General features: G+C 37.6%; 1 protein-coding gene across 4 annotated transcripts in view; it reads right to left on the bottom strand.

The window, feature by feature from the left end:
* The window catches only part of SNX9 (sorting nexin 9), a 59622-nt gene that overhangs the window by 7177 nt on the left and 26736 nt on the right, over positions 1–25709 (bottom strand). For 2 of the 4 annotated variants that reach the window (XM_064649249.1, XM_064649246.1), the window contains exons 5-13: positions 17669–17852; positions 16756–16909; positions 15215–15299; positions 14572–14697; positions 14169–14286; positions 11343–11473; positions 10441–10544; positions 7744–7847; positions 4982–5059 (exon numbers count right to left, since the gene is read on the bottom strand). In XM_064649249.1, coding sequence (XP_064505319.1) covers positions 4982–5059; positions 7744–7847; positions 10441–10544; positions 11343–11473; positions 14169–14286; positions 14572–14697; positions 15215–15299; positions 16756–16909; positions 17669–17852 — 1084 coding nt within the window. The remainder of the gene's footprint in view (positions 1–4981; positions 5060–7743; positions 7848–10440; positions 10545–11342; positions 11474–14168; positions 14287–14571; positions 14698–15214; positions 15300–16755; positions 16910–17668; positions 17853–25709) is intronic. The other 2 variants (XM_064649248.1, XM_064649247.1) reach the window with 1 other exon arrangement.

Below are 25709 nucleotides of genomic sequence, written 5' to 3'. Positions count from 1 at the left end.
CAAATCCTAAGCTAGACAACATCACAAGCACTCATAACACTGTATTACTAACAGGACAATACTACGTGGGACAAAGATGGAAACAAGCCTTACATTCTTGTATTTTTCGTGCCACTTCACTTTCCCAAAAGACCACAGACTTTTTCCATCCTTTTTAGCTTGTCCAAAGCATGTAGTCAACGGTACAGAAAGCAAGTTGAGGTAGAGAGTAGAAAGGGGAAGGTATAGTTTCCAGATATCAAACTTTGGTTTAAGAAAAAAATATGTCTTGATATTAGGCAGGGGTTAGTCTTTTATGAACGTTTTGGTTTTATTCTATAGATATTAATCAGTGACTTCATTGAAAATTACCATCGATTTCATTAACGATTAATCTGAACATTAGTATCTTCTTTTACTATAACATATGGTTTAATCTATGTTAGAGATTTATTATATAGGATCCCTTCATTTTAGCATATCCTAAAGGAAACAATGACTGAATGTTGCTTCAGGTCTATCAATCGATTCTTACTTTCCATTAGACTGGTTTCATAAAGTTCAAAACCTTTGAGGGAAAGTGACTGATCCTAAAAACTAATAAGTCCAGTAACAAAACACTGCTAAAGAAATCATTATTTTTCTCCTATTTGAGCCTATTAGGATAAAATAAAACTAAAACTACCATAAATTCCCATTGTGAGATCTAAGAGGTATATAATTCAGAAGATAACTTTGCCTTTTTTGTAAAATAATAAAAAAACCCTGGAGATGATCAATTTAATTATTTTGAGCAGGCTTAAATAATTCAGTATTTCAGAATTCCCATGTCTGCTCAGAAGGAACCTGGAAGTAACTCCTGCTTTTGCGTTAAAACATGGGGTGGATTTAGAGTCAGAAGCCAGGTTGGTCTAGATGATGCTGTTCATTTTATAATGCCGTAAAAGACAATGACTTTTCCTATCTGGACAAAAAGAAAGAGGAAGAGCATGTATATTTAAGTTGAAAGAGAAAATTCTCCCTTTCTGTGCAGAGCTGACTCAAGGAACCTTCATAGATTGGAGCTTTAAGGAATCTGGACACACCCTCCCAACACTGATCCTCTTTCATTTGGGGCAACAGGGCACAAAACCAGCTTGTAGAAGGCACAGGGTGCATTAAGAGTTTTTTCTACTAGCAGAGGCATTCATATGTCTTCAAAAGGGATAGTATACCTAAAAATTGTTCCAAACAGTGGATCCCAACAATAGATAGGCACACCAGTCGTAGATAAATTTCTGCAGCTCCTCAAGCTGCATCCTTTTGTTCTACTGTCTCTTTTTTGGGTAGTGCTGGGGCATTCTTAAAGAGTCAGAGTTCATCTCTCACCTGAAGCACCTGTCAAGTTACACATTATCAGCAGTGTCATGCCATGCTCACTTGTGTAGGTCACTCCCTACACCAGTCCACCTGTCAGAGGTACCACTTGCAACTTGCATGGCCATCCATTAGAACTTGAATTCCAGCAGCAGATTGCTCACAATTACTTTTTCAGCAGGGGTTTTGGTCAGAGTTTTGTTAATTGGATAGGGAAGAGTCTCTAGCATTCTCAGCTTCTGAACTGATGCAGCTTCTTAACTCAAACCACGAAAGCTGAGCTGAGTCCTAGTGCAAGGGTATACCAGGATGTCAGGGGTTCTTTAATCAAGAGAAAAGTAGAAAGCCCCAAGCACTTCTGGCATTTATAACAAAATTATGCCAGTGTGCAAGAAACAGAGGGGGCTTAAAAGCATTGACTGAAGGTAGTTATAAAAAGAACAGTTAAAATGGCCAGTAATATTCTACAGATATTTTAATCCAACCAGAAGGAGAAACTGATATTTTTGTTTACAGACCTGCATACTGTCACAAGGAGATGAAGGAAGATGTAAAACTATAACGAGCCTTTTGGAGATGTTTGATAAAGCATCTCTTAGCAGTTCAACTGCTTTGTAAAAGCCAAGGATAATAATTTCTGAAGGAATACACCAGACATACTGAGGGAACCAATAATTTGTAAGGTTTGACTGGGACAGCAGAATTTTTTTTTTCAAGAAGTGTTTTTGTTTTCTTTTCTTTCAAAGCATGTTTTAATATAATTCAATGAAAAAATTGTAAAGTTTGATGTACTAGTAGCAAATTCTTGCAGCAAAATTTTTCTTGATAAGCACATCTCAGACTGATGAGTTTAGCACACAAGAAGCTTTTAAGGCAAGATTTTTGTTGCTAGCTGGCAGGATAGTGAAACTTGCATGTAACACCCTAACAGAATTCCTGAGGGGTGATGTGGGATTAAGAGATTTTACTATGGTTGAATGGCATACCCATCATTCACGTTTTCTTAATATAGGAGAAAGTCTCAACCAGATTTGGTGCTGCAAACGAGAAGCCATGCTATTTAAGGCTGTGTTGACCTAAGAGCATCATACAATACAGTAAGATAGGCAACATACTGCCAGGCTGAAAGACACTTCCAGCCATGTTCTGGTGCTGTCCAATATGCATTTTTAGACAAGGATCATACTTGCCAAACACACACACATTCTTAAAGCCAATTGGACAGTATATAGGCCCAAGGACAATTTAAATCAGAACCTCTCAATGTGTCCTTAATAGTTTTAAAGGTACCCTTGCCTCTGCAAATACTGGGGACAGATTGCTAATATGCACTGTGGCTGGCAACTAATTGATAAGGCTCATTCTGTAGCACGAGAAAAAGAGCTCGTGTGAGTCAGATTAACAAGTGCATCTTGCCTGGTGCAGTCTTAAACATTTTAGGCTGGAAATCAGAAAAGGCAGTAGACATTTGCAGAGCAAACAGGCAGCACTAATGAAAGTGGTGAGGACAGTAGATACGTCCCATCCTAACTATGCAAAGGAACCAACTAACAGTGTATTCAGTATGTCAGAAGTCAGCTACTGGTAGTTGGAAGTGTTTGTGTCATCAAATCAGTCGCTGCAATCTTTAGTATGCTTGAACTTCTGGAACTCTAGTATTTAAACAAACCAACCAACCCCTCAAAACAAACAAACAAACAAACCCACAAACAAACAAAACCCTCAAAACAAACAAACAAACCAAAACCAAAAGGCAAGGATGAAGAGATTCAGTTCCCAACAGAAAGTGAACTGAGTGCCTTTAAGCATGGCTGAATGAGCCGTTCCTCTTTACTGATGGTCCAGAAAAATCATACCGCATACTCAGCCTAGATACTACTTCTTCATTTGAAGGAATGTGCCCTCTTTTAAATACTGAGATCAGGAAAGCTGCATCCTATCGGTTTAAATCCAGGTGCTTACATCTCTTGCACAGAATCGGCTTAATCCACAGACCTGTACCACATGGAATGATCAAGTGAAATTGTACATGAACAGCAGGCAGGACAAAGTGAAGGCAGCAGTGATGAAGATATTTAAAAGCCACATGTCCATTGTACTTGCTCTCTCTTCCTGGGAACTCCAAGTAAAAAATAAAGAATCCTATATATTATTAATTCAGAAAAAATACACTGGTATACCAGTTATTGAAAAGAGCAAAATATATGGAATCAGAGCAAAGGCATGTGTGGGAAGGGAACTTTCTGCAACAAGATACTAGGGTGCAACCAGACACAACTGGGCAAACGGCAAAGAGACATCCTTGCCTTGTTCTCAAGCATCATGGGATCTATTTTTTCATACCATTCCAAGATGCTGGAAATCAAATTGAAGCTTTCTTTCACTTGCTGATCTGCAATTTTGTATCCTTGCTTTAAGCCGTATTGTTTTCCCTTTACCCTGGCAAAAAATATGTGTCATAGCTCAAGCAATTTTCAGTCCTTTTTCAAGAATTCTTGCTGCAGATTCTATCCAGCTAGGACTTACAGTTTTCTAACCCATGCTAAGAGTACATAACCATGTGAATCCTTTACTTCATTCTCACATCCAAAAGTAACTTTTTAGGCAATATGCTGTGCTCCAATTCTAACCAAGCAGTCATCCTGTTGAAGAACAGGACACAGATGAGAGCAAACTACAGGGACTATGCCTATTTCCAATGCTTCCAGCCACAGAGAATCTGAGTTTCAGAAGGTTGTACTTCAATACATGGTTTATGGGGCAAAATATTCCAAGAGTACAAAGCAAGAGATAAATGAGTTATCAGAGTAAGTACTGGTCAACTAATAGTTCAAAGACAGAAACATTTCAGGAAGCCTCTACGCTATAACATATAAGGTTTTAGAACAGAGCAAATCTGCTATCAAGTCTAGAAAAAAAACCCAAAAGCCAAACACATTTGAAAGGAGAATTCCAGAGGAAACTGACTCAATAGGCTTCCTCTATATATGAGGAAATATTTTCCAGTTATCTGGAAAACATCAGCAAAGCTTAACATATCAAAGCAGGATTTGAAGTTTGATCTAAAGATTACATTTTAGGAGAACTTTGAGCAATTGATGCCCTCCTTTTCCCTCCCACAACTTTCATACCTAAGATGACAGGCTCTAAGGGCTCTTGAAGAGAAGCAAGGGTGAAGGACAAGAAAAGGCTACAGTAGCCAACCCTCCAGCCCACATAATCGATTACAAAATACTGTAATAAGTTTTCCATCCTCATGTGGAGTTGTTGTATCATGAAGTCACACAATAGTTCTGTGACAACTATTTTCAGTGCCACATTTTCTTTCCTTTTGAAATCACAAAAATGCTACAGCAGGTTTTGTCAGTGAGGTCAGTGACCAGATTATATATTAAAAGATCAAGCTAAACTTCTCCACCACCACTAACACACCACATGATTATACAGTGAGAGAAAACAAGACTGCAAACTAGAATATGACAACCCTATAATATATACAGGGAAACAAGTTTTCAATGTTTTCCGGAATCATGTTTGACATCTAAAGCTCAAAGAGGAAAGCATTAAGGTCTTCAGAAAAAAAAAAAAAGTAGCATGATATAATTAAAATACCTCTTTTAAAGTACAAATGAAGCTATAGAAGTACCTTGGTATCCACTAGTGCTGAAGACCAGTGCCAGGGTCTGCAATGCTTTTCCTATCTTCTGGTATTCCTTGGGTAGTGCTGAAAGTGGGAAAAGGATAAGGAAAAGAGGGGAAACAGAAGAAAAAAACCCATAAGGGTGAGATTAAATCTGCAGCATTTCCAAAACTTGATAGAAGCAGATGTCAAAAATAAGTTTCATGTTTCCTCTAGTGACACATTTACAATCACGTTCTTACCCCCTCCCCTGCTATACATGTTACAAAACTGGATAAAGCAATTGCAATCTGTACTCTTGAAAGGTACAAACAGTTAGGGGAACAGTGTGTGAATGCTATTAGAAAACAAAAAAAATTCACTGCACTCCTAGCTCTGTCCTCCTAAGCCATTGGTGAGATTTTTTTCCCTCCCCCTCATGGGGGGAGAGGGGAAGTGCAGGAACTGATATGGAGATATGATATGGAGATTTTAAGGGAAGAGATTATTATACAGATCTATAATGGCTAAACTCTCCTCAAATCATGAATTTTATATTTAAAGGCACCAGAAATGAAGATTATCTAGGGATAAAAATTAATGCAAGTATCTGAATAATAAAATTGTTTTTATAATCTGTTTATTGAACACGCATGCATAAATTGTTTCATCACAATTAACTCAATCAGCTGTGATTTATGAATGCATTCATTATTAACACTTTGAATAGCACCACTCCAGAAGCTTAAAAAGCAATCTGAAAAGCGAAAGCAATTTTTTATATGCTACCTATGCTAGCAGAAAAAAAACCCAAGTAGATGTCGATTTTCTTATTAAATATTTGTATTCAGAGGGTACACTGTTCAAGCAAATAGAAGGTTTTTAGCTGCCCTAGCATTAATTACAACCTGATTTTTACAGAAGAACCCCTTTGTGTGGTATAAAAAACACCACAAAAACCAAAACCAAAAACCAAGCCCCCCAAACTACATAATTTTATTGATTATCTTTGATCAAGCTCTTGTCCAGAAGTTAGACTATTTATGAGAACTGGTATGTCTTATACAACAAGTAAAATTCAGACTACTAGAATTCTCTTATCAGCCATTAAATTGTTACTGAATTCCCAGTGTAAACTTCAGTGAAGATTGGTTTCTTTTCACTTGCATTTAAGAAGTTTCCACTGCAAGTAATTTTAAATATCATTGAATGGAAGGCACGTAATTATGGCTCAGGAAGTGCCAAAAATACTTCTGATTAAGAGTCAGGACTAGAGCTGACAGGGAACTTAAAACCTAAGAGACTAATAAAATTCTTCAGTTTTGCATGTCCCAATTTACTTGTCTCTTTTTTTGTATTCAGTATGAATGTCTGGAAATTAAAAGTTAATTTTTTTGACAGTCATAATGGTATTACTGCATTTATGCTAACTAATTAATAGCTGTAAGTATTAGAAGAGTCATTCAATATCTTAAGCACTAGTGTCATAAGTGTAGGAAGATTTTAGCGGTTAAAATAATACTGAATTTCTACTGTAAGCACAAGTCACAGCCAGCCCTTTGTTTGATCATTGCTTCTATAACTGCAAAGCAATACCATTTTTCTAGTCTCATCTGAGGAACCTTATTCCTTCCCTGCTCTTCACTTTCCTCTCAGTATAATTTCCTAATGAAGCAAGATCTGTACCGTGTTAGAGCTCTGTAATGTGTTAGACTATTTTTGACCAGCAGGAATGTCAGTGACATGTAGAAGGAAACCCTCTCATTCAAAGTGGGGAAACATAAAGTTAACATCCTATAGATGCTCAAGTCTAGTGTAATCACTGCCACAAGAGATGGGGCTTCTATACTTCCCATCCTTTCTGGTCAGCCCCAGATATTCAACTGCAGTGTTAGATTAGAAAGAGGCAAAAAGATAACTCAGGAGATGTACTTACTCCAAAGTCTGGGGGCAATGTTTTTTTGTGGGAGTTAAAAGGAGGGGGAAAAAATTAAGGAGATTTGAGGAGATTTATGTGATAGATCTTTGGTTGCCAGACACTACAGCCTGCCCTGAAGTGTTTCTTATTATGATCCTCAGCTGTAGTACCTGCTTCCTTTCAATAGCTGCCTTGTGGTGGCCACAAACACTGAACACTGCTGTGGACTAGGAAATTAGAGCCCAGGCAGAGTCATAGGGACTTGAAGTTCTGCAACCCTAAATATCTGTGGGAAGGAAGAGACAAGATAGGAAAAAAAAAGAATTGGGCTAAAGATTAAGTTAGAATCAAGTTGGTTTTCTTTTCTTTTTCTCTTAAACTCATTTCATCTTTAAATCACTCCTCCTGGCATGCAATAATCCTAAATAAGGGGTTAATAAGATGCAATTATTTATGATTTCATCAAATAGACAGGTCTACTTTGCCCATGTCACTAAAATGTAGATAAATGACAAATATATGTGGACACGTCCTACAAGGGCTTTAGCTACATTGCTAGAATTATTTAACTTTGAATATTTTTAAACCTATGGGCAGGGACCAGATATTTCTCTTATGAGATAAAGAAAAAAAAAACAACCCAAAAAAAAACCCACATCAAACATATCAACAAAAAACTTGCACAATTTATACTCGCAGACACTGAAAGCAGCTAGAATGCTGCACAATTCTCATTATAATTTAGGATTTCCTTTAGTTTTAAGATGTGCCTTGAATTATAGACATCAAAACCAACAATAACAACAAAAAACCAAACCAACCAGAGAAAAATCAAGACAGAAATGACTGCTGAGTTCAGAAGGACACTTACGCCCTGTACACCTCTTCCAGTGCTCTTGTCCCACAGTCAGCAGCTCTTTAACTCCATCATCCATTGCTTTGGTGAACCTACCCACTGCATCACATTTCTGTTCTCTGTGGCATTTTAAAAAAGCAGAAACAAAAACCAGTTTAATAGATGCATAATGCTAACTTTAAACACAATACCGAAATGTTTAGTAGTGCCAACTAGGTCTTAAAAACATATCGAAGAAATAAATAAATTCCTTCAAATCTCTGCCATTTCACTGAGTTCAGAATTCCCCTCCTTAGATAGAGGCATTGTTCATTTTGTTTTTCACCCTCTGCTAGAGACAAAGTACTGGACTATCATTCCTGTTATGGTTAGACACCTTCCAAAAAAAAAAAAAAAAAGAAAAGCTGCTGCCTAAATACCCAAATATCCTCCCCAATGAGATCAAATCATAACAGAACAGCAAAATCTGATCTGAGGATGATGCATGCCTAGAGCACTTAACAATTAAATATAAGGACCCCACATTGGTGGGATTTACACGTTAGAGTAACAGAAGTAGTAAAATTCTTACAACAATGAAAAAACATTAAGAAAGTAACTGTTCCAGATGTTTTACTGAAAGTCTAATATAGGTGAATAAAAGTAATGTAGCAGTTCTCCTAGGGAAACATATAAGCATAGTTTCATATCATACTGACAATACCATTTGTGCTGAGTTGTATTATAGGGAGCAAAAAAAAAAAATCAGTGATGCTCAAAAGAGAATTCTGAACTAGTACATGCCTTTTTACTCTTCTTTAGGCATGTTTTCATGCAGCTATCAAAGTTTTCCATTAACACAGCTCTGTGTACACAGTAACGATCTGTGAACTCTACAGAAGAAAACTGAGCATTTATAATTTTCAGTGATAATTATTTAAACTGCATCAGATCTTACAAATACTCTCAGCCAAATGCAGCATGAGACAGCTTTCATAGCAGGGTGACACTGAGCAACTCCCTAGAGCCTCGGCAGCAGCTCCAGCTGTGGCCCAAGCAACTAAGAGGCTCTCACTTCCCCACCAGCACTTCCTTCCTCAGCTGGAAACCCTACACAAAGAGTTATTTGCACAGAAACAGCACCTGGGCTTTCCAAGAGACTCTTGTTTTACTCCCCTTATCCCAGTAGCAAAACATCTTTTAATTTTCTGTACTTCATACTTTATGGTATCATGATCACAGAAAGAGCTCATGCACCAGCACAGGGTTATCACCCTTCAATCAAAACTAGGATGACACAGGACTGTCAAAGTATTAACAAAATTTTTTCAGTAAATAGTATCTTTGCACTGAAGAACCTAAGAATTATTGGACAAGACAGTTTGTCCACTTACAGGAGTAATGGCTTTCAACTGCACTCATACACTTTTAAGAGCACTCCCAGGCACTAGAACATGTGGACATCTGAGACGTTACAGCCATCCCTGCAATTGCTTGGAAATAGGTCTTCAGAACCAATCCAGGCTGCCAGCCCCAGCCAGGAACCCACACCCTCTGGTGACCATTCCCCACAGGCTGCTTGTCTCCCCTCCGTATTTGAGGACAAACTGTTTAGCAGACCATATGCTGGTCGCTCTCTGCCAGGGTTCTGTATGTAGTACATACTCTCTCCTAAACCCTATGCATGAAATCTTCCTTCTCGTTCACCCCTTCAGCTTTTATGCCACTGGGATATACATAAACCACATCACTCAGGAAAAGTAGTCAAGTTTGAAATCCTCATGTTCAAAGTGGAAGTGACCTAAAAATGTCCATGTTTTTAACTAGTACAGATCTGCTACCACACAGCTATTATACCTGTCTTAATATGCACTGAATTACTTGGATAAAGCCTATGCTGCGATATTTCCAGTTGTAGGTACATTACTGCTTTGCTACTATAAAAACTTCTATCTAGTTTATCGACACAAAGTTTCTGTGTTCTACAACAGCAAGCAATGCGTGTCATGCATACTACAGATCTTATAAGAAAAATTATTAAGCCTAAAGGAGTGAAATAAAGGCTGCAGAATAAATCCGATCTTTCGCACTATGAAACCCAAAGGTCTATCACCAAGAGAACTATACATTAAGAAGTGTACAACATATACATATGTAAAATAAATATATCCATTTGAACTTCCAGAAGGATATCCCAAAAAATTTATTAACCCATTTAAAATGAAATTTGGTAATTTAAATCACTTTTAATTTTTAATAGCTTTCCATGGATTACAGATATTAGAATCATACTGTGAGTGCAATATATATAACTATTTCACAGAAACACTGTTTTCCTTATTGGTCCACCTACAGTTATCCTAAGCTACTTGGTAAGTCTAGCACTTTTTTCTATTGTTGGAGAATTAGAGATCAAAATATTCTTCCATGGCAATATAAAACATAACTCCATAGGATATGATAGTACTCTATTCCATCAACTAGGTTTACATAAATTGTTTTAGGTTTAGTATTCCGACACTGAAGTCAAAAAGACATCACACAGAGTTCCACCAAGCTTTGGAGGGTTTGATATGAAAATCTCATATTTAAACAATTTTTCAGCTCTGCCTTGATGAATATCTCTTCAAATCCATGGATATGTGTGCACACTTACTATTTGAGTTTTGTATTAGCTCAGTATCAGTTATATACCCAGATACATAATGCCCATGCAAAAATAAACCACCTTACATTTCTACCATATCCAAGTCAGGAGCTTCTGGTTCCATTGTAGAAAAGATCAGGACTCCTACAGTTTCATCTTTTTCTGCCTTCCGCTTTCCAGTTTTCCACTCCTTAAGAAAAAAAAAAAAAGAGACAAAAGAGGTTTTTAAGACCAGATTGGATAATTTACTCTTTCAGCAAGATCTATGTGTATTTAGAAGTGTGATTATTTTGAGGAGAAAGAAGCAGAGTTTTCCTGTTTATTTCCTCATTTATAACAGAGCTGGAGCTCAACCATAAAGAAACCGTTATTTACTGAAGGTTTATTTACTTTATTTATTATTTAGTGAAGATATTAAAACCTCTTTCTCAAAAAAAGTATAAAATAAAATATGTGTATGTGTAATAAAAAATGGCTGTTTATATCAGACTGCAGCATAATGCTTTGACAACCCATTTCAGTGAAAAATTGTGGTTTTGAGGGAGGGGGTTTTTTTTAGATACCATATAGGATCAGACACAACCTAGATCTACTATGAAGTAGCTTTTGTTAGCACAGCAGTACCACTCAGAGGATCACAGTGATTAGTAAATCCAGCAGAGACAGAGCAAGGCAACAGTCAAGAGTATTTATGTATTATTCTGTCCTCTGATGGAAGACACAAACTGTCCCTTAAAAGACTGGCAATAAAGCTACTTTGAAGAGCACAACTCTGTTGGAATGGTATATAGTATTTCACATGAGCAACTTTATGCCTTGTTTTGATCACTCAGCTGAGTTAGGAAATGCAGCAGTTTCCAGCCTGTCACTACTGCCCACAGGAGCAGTATGAGGCAAACAAGGCGACTACAGAGCTGAATTCTTGGTTTGAAGGGAAATTTGAGGGGGACAGCAGTGCCTCAGTCTGTGTATGAACTTTATCTCCCACCTTCTCATCTCGGAAGTTGAGGAATTGCTGGAAAACTTCACTTTCTGAGACAACAGGATGGCGACACATTCTCGTCATCCAAGCTTGCAGTCTCTCCATACGCATTTTGATAAATTCTTCTTCAAAGCGCCCTGTTATATATTGAACAATAATTATTACATTTCTACTCTAGCACCCTCAATTTTTTTTCTTTAATTTAAACTGAAACAGAACCTGTAATTCATCTGGTGAATTATTAACCATTTAATGACTCAGAACTTACAAGAAGGAAATATTGCTGACAAATCAGGACAACCTTAAATTACAGTATAGTCATTACTGACCAAGAGTCCTCCTTTTTAAGACTGCCATGAAATATAAAAAACCCTATAACATCTACCCACAATTCAAATACACTTTTGGGTAAAAAAAACCCAATAAACTTTTGGATGAAAAAATTAGGTATTCAGATGACCAAGAGAGAAACTAGCCACAGGCTTGGAATGCAGATATTTTTCTGATACAATCTGGTAAACTCATGGTCAATGTAAGGCTCAAACATTGGAGAAAAAGGAGCTAATTACTTTACAAGTTGTCATGTACTAGCTAACAAAGCACTGAAATTTGACTGTTCAAATCAAATCACAGATTTAAAAAAGCAGCACGTCCTATAAATATATTTCCATATAGGTAAATTGGGGAAAAAGTAAAAAAATCTCAATAAATCATATGCATAAACTGTCTACATACATGTAAGTGTGTAACTGAGTTTTTTGTAAAGATATTTTTAACACAAACTAAAAAAGTAACCACTTTTTTAAAAACCAGTAGTGCATTATCACTGTGTATTTGTAAGAAACTTTTAGTTTTAACAAAAACTGTCTTCTTGAGAGAATCCTTTATAATTTTAAAAAATGCATGACATCAGACTTCTAAAGCATACAGTGAATAGGATGTATTTGAAAGGAATGAGAGAATCCTCTAGCACCCAACTCTTCTAATTTCCATAGCAGCACAGATGACAAGCCTTGAACGCATGTACTCTTTCAATATAATTCTACTGTATAGTTACTATGGCAGCAGTTCTACAAGGGTGAGTTGTTTGTGGTTTGGTTTTATTTATTTATTTATATTTATTGCAAATATGGAAACTAGCAACACTAGCAAATAAAGAACACAACTAATGAAAAATGAACTTTGGGTATGGGTCCTTTTCCTGCAAACTAGCAAAAAAAAAAAAAATCATCATTATATACCCTTCGGTAATACTTTATTTCATCTTTAACCTATACAGAAATCTCCACAGCATTTGTGCAAGGAATGCAAAGCAACAGAACAGTAACACTTGGAAATTACATGCTGGTCATTCAGTACATCATCATCAGCAAAAATAGGACCCTAACAAAGTCAGTCTGTAAAGAGTCTTGTTTCCTCAAGACCAACAGACAGAAATAGTTCTCTAGACAATCTTCGGAAAGAAGCCTCCTAAACACAGTGAAAGATAAGCACCATTTTCCCCCAGAGTATCCCTGTAGTATTTCAGAAAAAGAGACATGTTTTTCTTTTCATTTTTAGTGCGAGGGAAGTTACTCTCTCCCACGGACTCCAGAAGACAGAAATCCACAGGCAACATTTAACTGTGATGCCAAACTCTTGAGTCTCTTAAGTTACAGTAACAACGAAATCTAGAGACCCCATCAGGTCTTCTGGTTTCCTTTTAGTCCACATGCACATGTTTAAATAAAAATGCTGGTCAATTCTAAACACGAGGCTAAGGGGAAGAAGTCACTTCCTCACTTTTCAGTTTCCTCGGCATTTATCCCAGCAACTTCATCAATGCTTAGCTTTCTTCAAATACAGCAGAGCTGCTGCATTTTCAGTGATGCCCACAGCCACGTGGTTGGCAACATGCCGGCACTTGTATGTTTGTTTTTGGCTGGTTGTCTTACAGACTGTATAAAAACTCTTACCAGAAAACATACAAGAGGAAATAGACAAAAGTAATGCAATTCCATCCTATACAGGTGTCCATTCTTTTCTTGCATTCTAGAATGTCCTTCTAGAAAGTAAGCCAGAGACTTCTGAAAATCATAGGCATTGCCATATTCTATTGCAATGACTGAACTTCTGTGCATTTAAAGGGTCCAATCCCACTTTTCTTGAAATCAGAACAAAGGACTTCCAGAAGCTTCAGAGAGTTTGGTCAAGCTGAACTGACATCAAACCAGAGCAGAATGCTATACAAATGAAAGATGCTTTCTAAATCAAGTGTGCAATCAAGCAAGAGGAGAAACACTGCAACATTTCACTTCTGAGTGAAAAAGCCAGTTTGTATGGGGATGCTCCCTTTCTTCTGGGAGCTTTGCTTCAAAGTTCTGACAACGTAACATATGTGCAATCAAATGTAAAAGAAAAAAACCCAAATAAAATAAAACACAATGTACCCCTTCCCCTCCCTAAAAAAAAAAAAAAAAAAAAAAAGACCAAAAAACCCCACTTAAAAACATTTGTTCAGACAATCAGCAAATATGCAGCATAAATAGTTATCTCTTCTCTCCAATAATAAATATTATCTTATGTAGTAATTAGGGAGGGTTGTTTTGTTTTGCTTTTAATTACCTTTTTTTTTTTAATCACCGGACTAGATAATTAAACCTGACTTCTGAAATTATTCTCTTAGTACTGATCTTTTATGATCAATTGGCCATAACAATTCATCGTAAGTTTTGAATGATGAAAGGTTGGGGTTTTGGACACCTTCTTTAAAAGTAATGGGAAAAACAAACAGTAAGAAATAACTGAACCTTAAAAAATTGATCTCCTTATTTCCCATTCCATGAATATTACCTGTTACTTGCTTGTCTGGAAGAGAAGGGATTGGAATGGCTAATCCAAATTTAACCAGGAGCCGCTCATACAACCAGTCAAAGTGCTTGTATCTGTGGTTGACAGACCGATTAGTGTTCTGTAAGAGAAACACAGCTCTGAACTTTGACAGACATCTACAGATGGTGACATGAAACATGACCAGAATGGTAACTACATGGAATGTAAATACAATTTATGATTCAGAGCCTTATTACAGATGAACTTGAAATGCTAGAACAAAGCACTACTCTTTGTGGAAAAAAAGTATGACAACTACCACTTACTCTTATGATGCTCTTACCAAGTCACACAAACTGTATTATTTTTGTGTAAAAATGACACGTATTTGCAAGACAATAGATCCTGTTTCAGATACACTTACAGTGCAGGTCAGCTGGTATTCAATGTAGCTCTTGAGACCATACATTTTAGAACCTTTTTTGGGATCTGCCACCACACAGTCAAATGTAGAGGTAGGATACACCCACATGGGGCCATAATCACCAATCTGTAAGAAATAGCAAATATTATCTTTAAATATATCATGTTGTACAAGCTGCAAACAAGAAGACAAATATCTTCTCTCTTCATTTGACAGTTGCCATTGATTTCAGTGAGAGACTGAGAGTCTGGAAATAGAGGGGTTTCTTGCAACCAGGGATGATTGACCACAGTTGAGTTTATCTTGCAAAAATTTCCCAAATAGCAAAGGAGTGATGAATTCCAGGGCTATTTCAACCACATTTCACAAAACAGCACATATCCAGAAGAGTTTGTTTTTTAGATCAGAAAACGACCTGACCATAGTACTGAAAATAATAAACATCATCATCATTATCACACTTACCTGTTTTATTATGACAGTTCTATTTCTAATTATATGTTCAGTGTCAGTTTCTTCTGACCCAAATACATATAGCAACCCTAAGTCTAAAAGTTCAGTTGGAAAAAACAAATAAAAAACCTAGTCCCAAAACAAAGCACACCACCCACACAGAAAAATTACACACATGTCCCCAACTTACAATTATGGGAATTTTCTCTTTGGGTTTTGCTAGCTGCTTTGCCAACAGATACTGTTCCATTCCAGGTTTTGCAAATCCAGGAAATCTAACAATAAAATGAAGTGAAATGTTTATTCCATATTATCTTTCATTTGACATATGCAGAATTACCAGCCATTATGGGAAAAAAAAACCCTAAGTATTTCTCAGGTATAGAAAAGAATTAATGTGAATTACTTTAACAACCAACAATTTGCCCTGAAAAAAGCAGAAAACTTTTAGCTACTGACATGTAGCTTTTTCTTTTGTGTGTGTGTGTGTGTGTGTGTGTGTGTGTGTGTGTGTAATAGGGGCCCCTTCTTCCAGAGCAAAGTGCTATTTGAGCTCTGCAGGCCATCAGAGCAAACATAATAGGAAGACACAAAGTAACATCTGTCACTCCCCTGCAGCCCACCGTCTCTGAAAATACACACACACACAGATGCTCATGCACCTGAGATTTCATATTATGACAAGTAAAACCCCTGAAAGAATGATAAACAGCAGATTTTTCAACGAGTTATCTCAAATCATTTATCCACCGATTAGAAAGAAATCTGCACAAAAATGACTGTAATGTCCTTGAAGTCTTATAAAAAGCTTTATAAAAAGCAAATTGTAGTGCTCTTTCTAATTAGGAAGATAATTAGCCCTTGAAGTATTGCCAATCTACTGCCTGCTTGCAGAAACATGAGGAGTAAAATGGGACTTACTTCACAGACAAATAACACTCTTAAATAAGGCATTTTTGTGGGTTTATAAGTAGATGCCACAACGATGCAGAGTTACTCTTGCAACATTGGACAAAAAACCCACTGATGAACAAAATTAACAAATAGTCATGAAGAGACAGTTGATATTAGTTACACACCCAAGGAACCATTATTCTAAGATTTTTTCCACTCTGCTTCTATCCACTTAGAGATTACTACACAGTAGCTCTAAGAGTAACAGTAGTTTTAGAAAACAAACATTAAGTTGTAACATAAAATAATGCTAGTATAGCCCTGACAAAGTTTGATGCTACTGGAAGATTTTTATATAATAATCAAACTTTCTGTGGCTGAGGAATCAACTTGGATGATACACAGTAGAGCAGAACCTTTTCCCACTGGAAACTCAAATTGCTCAGGAACTCTGGGGCAGCATCTCTGATCAGTCTCTACTGCATGGATAAGACATCCATCACCTTTCATTTTCATTAAGAACACAAACTGTCAAAGACAGTTACATTTTAGAGACCAGTAGGTCCAGAAGTTCAGACATTGTGAAAGGGTCCTTTGCCTGTATAACACCTTGAAAAATTATACAACTTTGTCATGTACTTTCAAGCTTTCATGGATCTGCCGTGTCCTCTGATCACTCATGGAGTATGCTGAACTACAAATCCATCTTCTCTTCTAACCCAAAACTGTAATATTTACATTGCATATTTCAAGAAGGTTGAATGTCACACATTTACACATCTTGACAAATTCCAGTCCTCTTCAATATATACACATTCCCCCTGCATTTTCAATTACTTGTTAAGTGGTAACTTCATAGCAGCTGCACGAGAATTTCCACGCTGGACCCCCCCAGCCTCTGATGCCTCAGTTTCCTTGTAACCAAGGTAAGACGGTGAAGCTGATTTTGGGTCATCCCAGTCATCATCCCAATCATCGTCATCAGCAGCTGCTGAAGTACAGGAGGGGGCAAGGGGATAGGGAAAAGGAGAAAGTTAAATAATTTCTCTTCATAAGAAGAACCAGGTACTTCAGCACTCAAATAAATAATCAACGAGGTAAATATATTAAGATCTAGTTCAGCCTTCTGTTTTATGATTCCTCCTCAATTACCACTGTCCTCACCAAATACAACCTGCAAAGCAGTACACTAGAAATCCATTGAGGGAGAGCAAAAGGAAAAAGAAAATAAGAAAGAAAAGATGATGGTTTAAGATTAATTCAATGGGTTCCATACTCACAGAATCCAGGTTAGCATTCCCCAGTTATGGGTTCACCTCTTAATTAGGCTTTTACTACAAAAAGTAGAGAAGCCTTCTGAAAGGTTAGTCACTTATTTAAATTAAGTATTTAAGAGACTACTTCTTCACAAGCCTGAGGGCAAATATTCAAGGATGTTTAAAAGTTCCAGTTATGCAAGATGAACTACATGCCTGAGAATAGATCATGTACGCACAAGACTTTGGTTTGCCAGATTTCCATACAAGTTTCATGTGTCTGTTTTGATCTGATTTTAAAAAAATGTATTTCATTTTCAAAAATACTATTATTTTAGTGTCCAGATTACCCATATGGCAATGTACTACTAGGAAACTGGTTTCGTTGTTTTTTTAATAAAGCATGTTCTGTAGTTATGAAAGATTAAATAATTCTTACCTCTACTGTCCACCTACTCTAATTTATGAAAAAAATAAGAGCATTATTAGCACACCTGGTCCTTGATAAGCCTGTGGATGACCAAATGCTGCTGCTGCCTCCCAGTTATTTGAAGCACTGTTTCTCTGGCCAGCTGCACTTTCAGGTTTCGTCGCCCAGCTGTCAATAGCATTTCCATTATCCCAGTTCCCAGACTTCCCAACATTCCAGCTGGACCAAGGATCATTGGCAATGCTTGCCTACATCGTATAAAGACAAAAGTAAAGAAGCAATTGCTGAAGAAATGAGCAAAAACCGTGTACTTTCCTCTTGAAGTCTTTGATCTCCTGCTAATAGGCTATGAGTTTGCATTTAGCACTTCACTTGTTGATTTAGGAGCAGGTGTCAAATCTTATGTTTCCAGCTACACAACTTTTACATGCAGCAAGCACCTGGAAAAACTGACCAGCTTTCCATCAATGTAACACCAATACATACTAATAAGAGTGTTTCTCCTCAGGGAAATTACCCTGTCTTTTGCAACAGTGTTAGGAAGCAATCTCACATGGTAATTATTTTACTCTGACACCATAAGTATGGTGCATGTGAACTATTAATTACCTAAAGCCATGGACTAATTAGAACATTTAAAACAGGAACTCGGAAGTCAAGGATTAGGTTTTTGCAAATACTTATTTTATCAAACTCATATTAGTTCCTTTTACTAAAAGCAAATCATAAACTGCCCACCCACATCATTACTATTGATATGACAATTAGGGAGTTAAGGCCAGCAATCTGCTGAGCTACCCTGTCAGAGCTTAACTCATTCACAGTGAAGATGAGAGAATGGAACAAGCATCTGCCAGGGAACAGTCTGGCATCTCCCTGGAGACCTACTCTCTCAGCATAAGCTTGTGGTGAAGGTAATCACATATACCCTTCTGCTGATGCTGTTGTGGAGGTGGAAACCTCAGTGAAAGAGTGTAGAGCACACATGCCTCTAACTACTGCATCAATTTGTCAAGTTCATCTGCCAGTTAATCCCGCTCAGCTCCTTGATTTTAACACTACACTTTGAAAAAACATTGACTAGTTAAGCGCTGTCTGCTTCAGACACTTAGTACAGAGACTTGCTGGCAGAAAGAAAAGATTGCACACATATCAAAACCCACATACCCAACATGTAAGAGGAAGAAAGAGGAGAAGGGGAAAGAAGGCAAACAAAGCCAAGAAGGCTTGTCTTGTTCAGCAGAGAGAAACTGGGTTTTGTAAAAGGAAGACTCAAATCCTAAAGAAGTTAGTGCATTATTTTTATCATGAAGCAGCATATCAAAGAAGAGATGCCTAATATAAATTAATTGCTACTAGACAATAACATTTACATGTATCTCAGAACATTTGCGGGAACAGAAAATTTAACAGACCTCCCACTAAAAGCCAAATTATTATTTGCAAAAACATTGGATAACTTTTTCTTACAGAAAAAAGGTACAGCTACTCCACATCCCATTTTTCTCCACTAAACATTCTCTCCTCTCATTTCAGCTTTGATATACTACTTAGGAATAAGAACTCTCACTTCAGTTTTTCAGATTTCACAGACACTATCTAACCTTAAAGACTTGAAAATGATGCTGGTATCATATAACACCTGTCCTTTAGGTTCACAATCCCCAGGATCTGGAAATTAAGACCAAGCCCCTGGGGAAAAAAATCACCATTCAGAAGACTCATAAGAGACAGTGGGTCTCTAGGAACTGATGGAGAGAGACAGATTATGTGGACAGCTTCTATATTGACAGTTTGGGGACTTTTTTCTTTTTTTAAGGCTGAAACTGATGCAAGAACACTACCCTATAGTGGAGCAATATCATTGAGGTCTACCTAATTCTTGGATAGCTGATACACAGTGCTACTCTCAGCAAATTACAAAGAAGTTGCTGGTAGTTTATACCAGTCTGCTCTCTTCCTGTGGTGTTCACCTGACATGAGTGTATGTAAAGTGAAATAACCATACATGGCATTAGTTAGAGTTCACTATCTTTGCTAAATGAAAAAACATACACTGGGGCCCAACCACACGGAAAAGCATGCTTGCTTCTAACATAACTTAGAGTACCTAGAAAAGAATAGTTTGCATAATATTAATTTGCCTATACTTCCACAATATATGGTGTGCTGATTACCAGCAAATCAAAGCCCAGAAGTGGGATGATTGCCAGAAGACTGAGTAAAGTCTTCCTCTTCTCTGTAGTAGTTCATGTGAAATATGGTACATGAGTAGGCAGCAAAGAAACCTTAAAATCTGCTGCGAAACAAGGGTGAGGCAATAATATTAACACTGGGTACACTACTAAAGAATGACTGTCAAGAGCAATCATCAAACTTGCAGATAGTTGCTGATATACAGTAGATTCTGTACAGCAATGGGAATTGTATTACTTAAATTGCACTCTCAGATGTCTTATCTCTGTGTACCTATATGGAAGCACTATTCAAATCAGAAAATTTTACTTCTGAGGTATCCAAGAAAGCTCTGGGATAAGCTCTTGCCCTTAGGTGTATTGCCCACAAGCTATAATAGGGGTGGAATAGGCTACTCCCCCTCAGTTCCTTTCAGCCAAAGGGTCTACATCTCTTTCTGAGGCAGTGGGGAAGAGGGCAAGAGGTGGGTTAGGAATCTATATATACAGACAACAATTTTCAAAGAGCAGGACTCCTTTCAACTTTCTTGAGATGTTTGCCTACACACTTCGGACACTCCTAACTGGTAGTCAACAATCAGGAAACATGGAGAAGGGTTCAGGAATCAGGCTTGTCGTCCTCAAGGTTCTAGGGCATCATGGAGGACCAAATAAAGACACATCAATTATTAAAAGGGTAATCTCAGCTCCAGTCAGCAGTTCTGTGGATTTCAGCAGCTGACAAATGCTATACAAGAAGCCACTGGCATGGCCTGGCTCTGGTTGAATACCCTAATTAAACCAGCAAGTATTTTGCAAGTGATTAAATTACATGTTCTTACACCTTTAGTTTTCCATAACTGAAATTGCTAGCCCTCTGATCTCTTCTTAGTCATCACAAAAAATGTGAACAGTCCTTGCAAGAAACTGATATTTAGTCAATATTATTTGATACAACACACCTAATATCCAAGTATGCAAGCAATCTCAAATGCAAGCACACAAAAAAAATGCCATACCACACAACTAAGAAACTAATCAGCCTTCAAATTAAGCATTGCATCTCTTCGCTCCCAAAGGTAACATGAAACAAGTACATTGAGATCAAATTCAAGGACGAACCCCTAAAAGGCAGCTGATTTTCCTTTTTGGAGGTACTATGGACTTGCTCTCTTCTACTGTTTTAGGAGAAAAAGCAAGACAGAAAGACTATATGGGGAACGGACAACAGAGGGAACCATTACTGAATATTTTAAGAGTCTTCCACTAAGGGCAGATTCAAAACCACTACAGAAGCAGATCGTTACTGGCAGAGGGCTAGGAGATGGGAAGAGAAATCTATATCTAATACTAGTTGAATGAGAAAAAATTCCACCAAACAGAAAAATACTCAGCTTGGTGGAACAGTGACATATTTGCTATTTTCCAGAGAATCCAAAGCTATAGACAGTAAAACTAAGGTAAAGCACTGAGGTGTCCCTCTGCCCTGGCTAAAAATCTTTATTTGATCTCATAGCCAACTAAGTTGTTCCTGGTAGACTCCTTCCTCATATTAATGCATGCTCCTGAGAGACAAATCATCCATTCTACCCCTGAGGGACAAAAGCCAAAACAAAAACAATGCTCAGATGCTAAAACTAATTTAAGTAACTAAAAATACCTAGGTAACTGTGCCATCAAAAATAATGACCTCCAACTGTAAGAAATACACCTTGAAATCTACTCTGAGACAGAAGCCATGCTGAAGCAGTGAATAGAGAAAGTAAGTCTGATCAGATCAAGGGAAGTTCAGGACAGTCAAAGCTGCAATGTGAAGTGTTATGCTCTTGAAGGAGGATTTAAAAGAGACAGACAGTACAGAGCAGTGGCAGAAAACACAAGAAAAGTCATGGTGGCTCAGCCGAATAGCTCACAGGAATGAACATACTTCTCCAGTTTTATAGCTGCCTTAGTTACCTGCATGGAAACAAAGCCTTAGGCATACTCAGACATTGCACTAAACTTCAGTTCTTTGGCTAACAATCTCTGACAGATACATTAAAAAAAAAAGTAAGTGAATTCATAGATAGTCACCCAAAAAATCAAGTGTTTTGCTCCAGGAAGAAAGAGAGAGGGCTGAAAGCCTATATTAGCAGATAAGTGAAGTAGCTGCCATACCCATGATATTTTATGGCTAAGCTTTCTTAAAGGTAAATCATAACCTTAGCATTATGGTGCAGGACATTTTTTTCAATTCTGAAGGAAGGTCCTCTTTCCTATAGTACAACTTAAAAACTTACACATCCTTAAAGAAATGCTCTAGGAAAAGCAAAAATGGAGATGGGCTAGATTTTAGAGGATAATCAACCTTAAAGAATCATACTAGAATGTTCCTGTGGATAAATACATGAAAGCAACACAGGAGAGGACCTCCAGAAGCAGCTGACAAGGAGGCAGTGGCAATGCTGTCCTAGGAATCTGTTTGTTCCTCAGCCACTCCTGTCACCCTATCAACTCCTGATTCAGCTAAAAAAAAAAAATCCATATTTGAAGTACAAAATGTTCTTTTAGAAAAATACCTAATTTAGACTTGAGAAAATAATATTCAGTGATGGGACAAGGGGAGGCAAAACACGTTGTCAGCCTCACTGGCTAAAGGAAATGCCTTTTTTTTTAAATTAAAGTCTGCTTAGTTTCAAATTTCAGACACTAAAAATCCTATACACATTTATTCAGTGGAGCTCCCTCAAGCTTATTTTTTTGTTACTCTAAATGGCAATCAAATCACTTCTTTATATCCTTGTCTTCTCTTGAGCTGATTTCAATCCCTAATGGCTTCTTCTTGAAACACAGATGAGAAATTTCAGACAGTTTTTCAAGTACCAATCACAGCAATGCCAGAAAGAGAAGAAAGGCTCCCTGTTTCTCTCTGATGTTCTCTAGACATCCCAGGATCAGGCTACCAAAATTAAATAAGGCTTTATCCTTCCTTTTTTGGGGAAAAGCACTCCCTATTTCTGTCTGGAAACAGAGGACAGGAGTTACCCTTGTTGCCTTCTTTTCGGAGGAGGAGAAGTTGGAGAGTATTATTGGCTAAGGTTTTTTAGCTTACCACTTTCAATTGCAGATGCCCATGATTCCACTTTAAAATAAGTGCTCAGTGAACAATAAAAATTAAAATCAGGAAGGAAACTATATACTGCAGTAAGCCCCCTGCTGAGCTGAAGGGGATTGTGCAACACATGCGTGCCATCTGCCACTGTGAGTGTGCAAGCAAGCAGAAATGCTCATAGGAGGGCTGACAAGATTGTCAGCATTATCAAGTTAAAGCATTCTTTATATAGTCAGTGACAAACTGCTAGATCACAAGTTATGATCTCATGAAATAAGAAGTCAAATGAAAAAAACAAGGGTAATGCAGGGTCCTGGGGAAGAATAACTGGATACCAGTACAGGCTGGGGGTTGACCTGCTGGAAAGCAGCTCTGTGGAGAGGGACCCGGGGGTCCTCTTGGTGGACAACAAGTTGCCTCAGTTACAAGGAAAGGCTGAGGGAGCTGGGCCTGTTCAGCCCTGAGAAGAGACAATGGAGAGGGGACCTCATCAATGCCTGTAAGTATCTGAAAGGAGGAGTGTCAAGAGGATGGAGCCAGGCTCTTCTCAGTGATGCCAAGCAATAGGACAAGAGGCAACGGGCAGGAACTGATGCACAAGAAGTTGCATCTAAGCATGCAAAAGAAATTCGTTACTGCTCAGGTGACTGAGCACAGGAACAGGTTGCCCCGAGAGGCTGTGGAATCTCTCTCACTGGAGGTATTCAAGAACCATCTAGATACAATCCTGTGCCATGTGCTCTAGGATGACCCTGCTTGAGCAAGGAGGTTGGACCAGATGACCCACTGTGGTCCCTTCCAAACTGCCCCATTCTGTGATTCTGTGAATCATACAAGAAAAAAAAGCATGCCAACACTCTAATTTGTGTAAAACTATTTCAATAATCAGATTTTGCCTCAGGGTATGGTGCAGTTGAAGATGGGGAGTGATCACAGTACTACAGCAGTTTAACAGCTTCCTGCCTGAGCCTTTGCATTTCACTGGGTCATCCACAAAAAAGCTCAAGACAATTCTATAATTGGAATTGGTACAACCACTGTCACGTGTTGGATGGTTATTTTTAAATATGTGAATGTGATTCATTTCAAAGCAAGCAAGCCACTATTTGCAATACTGTAGAGAAACATTGCCTTGTACTTAAACAAGAATTGGTCACAAATTCCTGTTACAGGTCTGAATGCAATATTGTGATTGAGATGAGGGAGGGGGAAAAATTGCTTTCAAATTACACGTTTCAATAGAGGATGTTACACTGTCATTATCTCTAACAGGAACTAGAAGTTACGATTGTAATTGTAACTCACATAGTTAACCTACCCACATATTTTTAAAGATAATTTAACATACTGGTTTAACAAGATAAACTGGACTAAACCAAATACAAGTGAGTTACATTTCCCATGGCGATACTTCTACTTTACTACACACACAGAATCGTCAGAGAATGGAAATGCTGTTAAAGGAATGCAATAACATACATTTCAAAATTTGCACGAAAGGAGAACAGTGCACTCTTAATAGCAGTGCTATGTCTATTTTCTTCAATCTTAGCATTTATCGCTACTCGTAGCAGTTCCAGGAAGGGGAGAGGGGAGGGAGTGTTACAGTATGCAAATTTAACAATGTCAATTTGCCTGTTCAGCACTAAGTTGCAAAAAATGTAAAAAATATGAGGTAAAATTATAGGAATAGCTTCCTTAGTGTTCTCCTTATGCATGTTCAACAACTTGTGTCTACACACCAGGTAACTTCAGTTGCCTCAACTCCTGCACATCAAATTATGTGCTTCCACTACTATTTATTCATCCTGTCTGTACATAAGTCCCACAGTTTTCTGAAGGAAAAGGGTTTTCTACACATAGGAGTGCATTTATCTTATTTTTTGTCCAAGAGAGAAACTATTCCCAGTGATTTCACACTTACAACTGGATAAAACAAAACAAATATGAGAGGTTTCTGTTAGTTGCTTCCTGTATCTACTCATGGGGCCTTATTGCTCTGCCCACAACATAACTAAGAACACAAAACGTGGATTCTCTAAGGTCAACAGCAATTAACTGAAAAATCTGCAATTCACAAAACCACGAACTCTCAGGATACTTATTTTATCCTGAACTAAGAAGAGCTGTACAGCCATCTTCATACAGAAACAAACCTGGTGGTGATTAGAGAATCAGTATCAAGAAAAGGGAACAAACTCCTCTAGAAACACAACTAAGAGTTAGCTACATGAACTATTTTTGTATCTTAAAATATAGGGAAGCCACATCTACAGCTCTTACGTCAGCATAGCTGATGATCCACTTCCACCCTGAAACAGAGAGGCAGTACTCCAATCTATTTTCATGTATCAGTTTTTAATACTAGCTTTCTATTCTGCAGAGAGGGGGGGAAAAAAAGGAAAAAAAGGTTAGACTGAGCCCTAGAGGGAAGGGAGGAGAAACTACACAAACTAAAATATACAATATATTAAAATTTATAGTATTTCTATCCTATGTTCAAACCTGTATGTTACATATATTGTAAACAGCCAAACTACATTATGGGTAATTATACATACAGTCTGCTTACAGACCACTAATGAGATTACTGTACAGATAGCATTTTAACTTCTTAATAAGAAGAACTAGCTTGGGCCAATATGACTGTAGCAAAATCTAAATAATTCACATAAACGCTACTGTTAAAACAGAAGGCTGATACTTGTTCACAACTTTTAAAGCATTTTAAGTTAGATAAATTAAAAACCACCACAAGTTGTGGTACAGAATGGGGAGAGAGATAATTGCTGTTAAAACAGCAACTTCTGAACTCGCAACATGAGCAAAATAAATTCAAG

Source organism: Pseudopipra pipra, chromosome 3 (assembly GCF_036250125.1).
Source record: "Pseudopipra pipra isolate bDixPip1 chromosome 3, bDixPip1.hap1, whole genome shotgun sequence".
Classification (NCBI taxonomy): Eukaryota; Metazoa; Chordata; class Aves; order Passeriformes; family Pipridae; genus Pseudopipra; species Pseudopipra pipra.
This window is presented reverse-complemented; position numbering and strand designations above follow the sequence as displayed.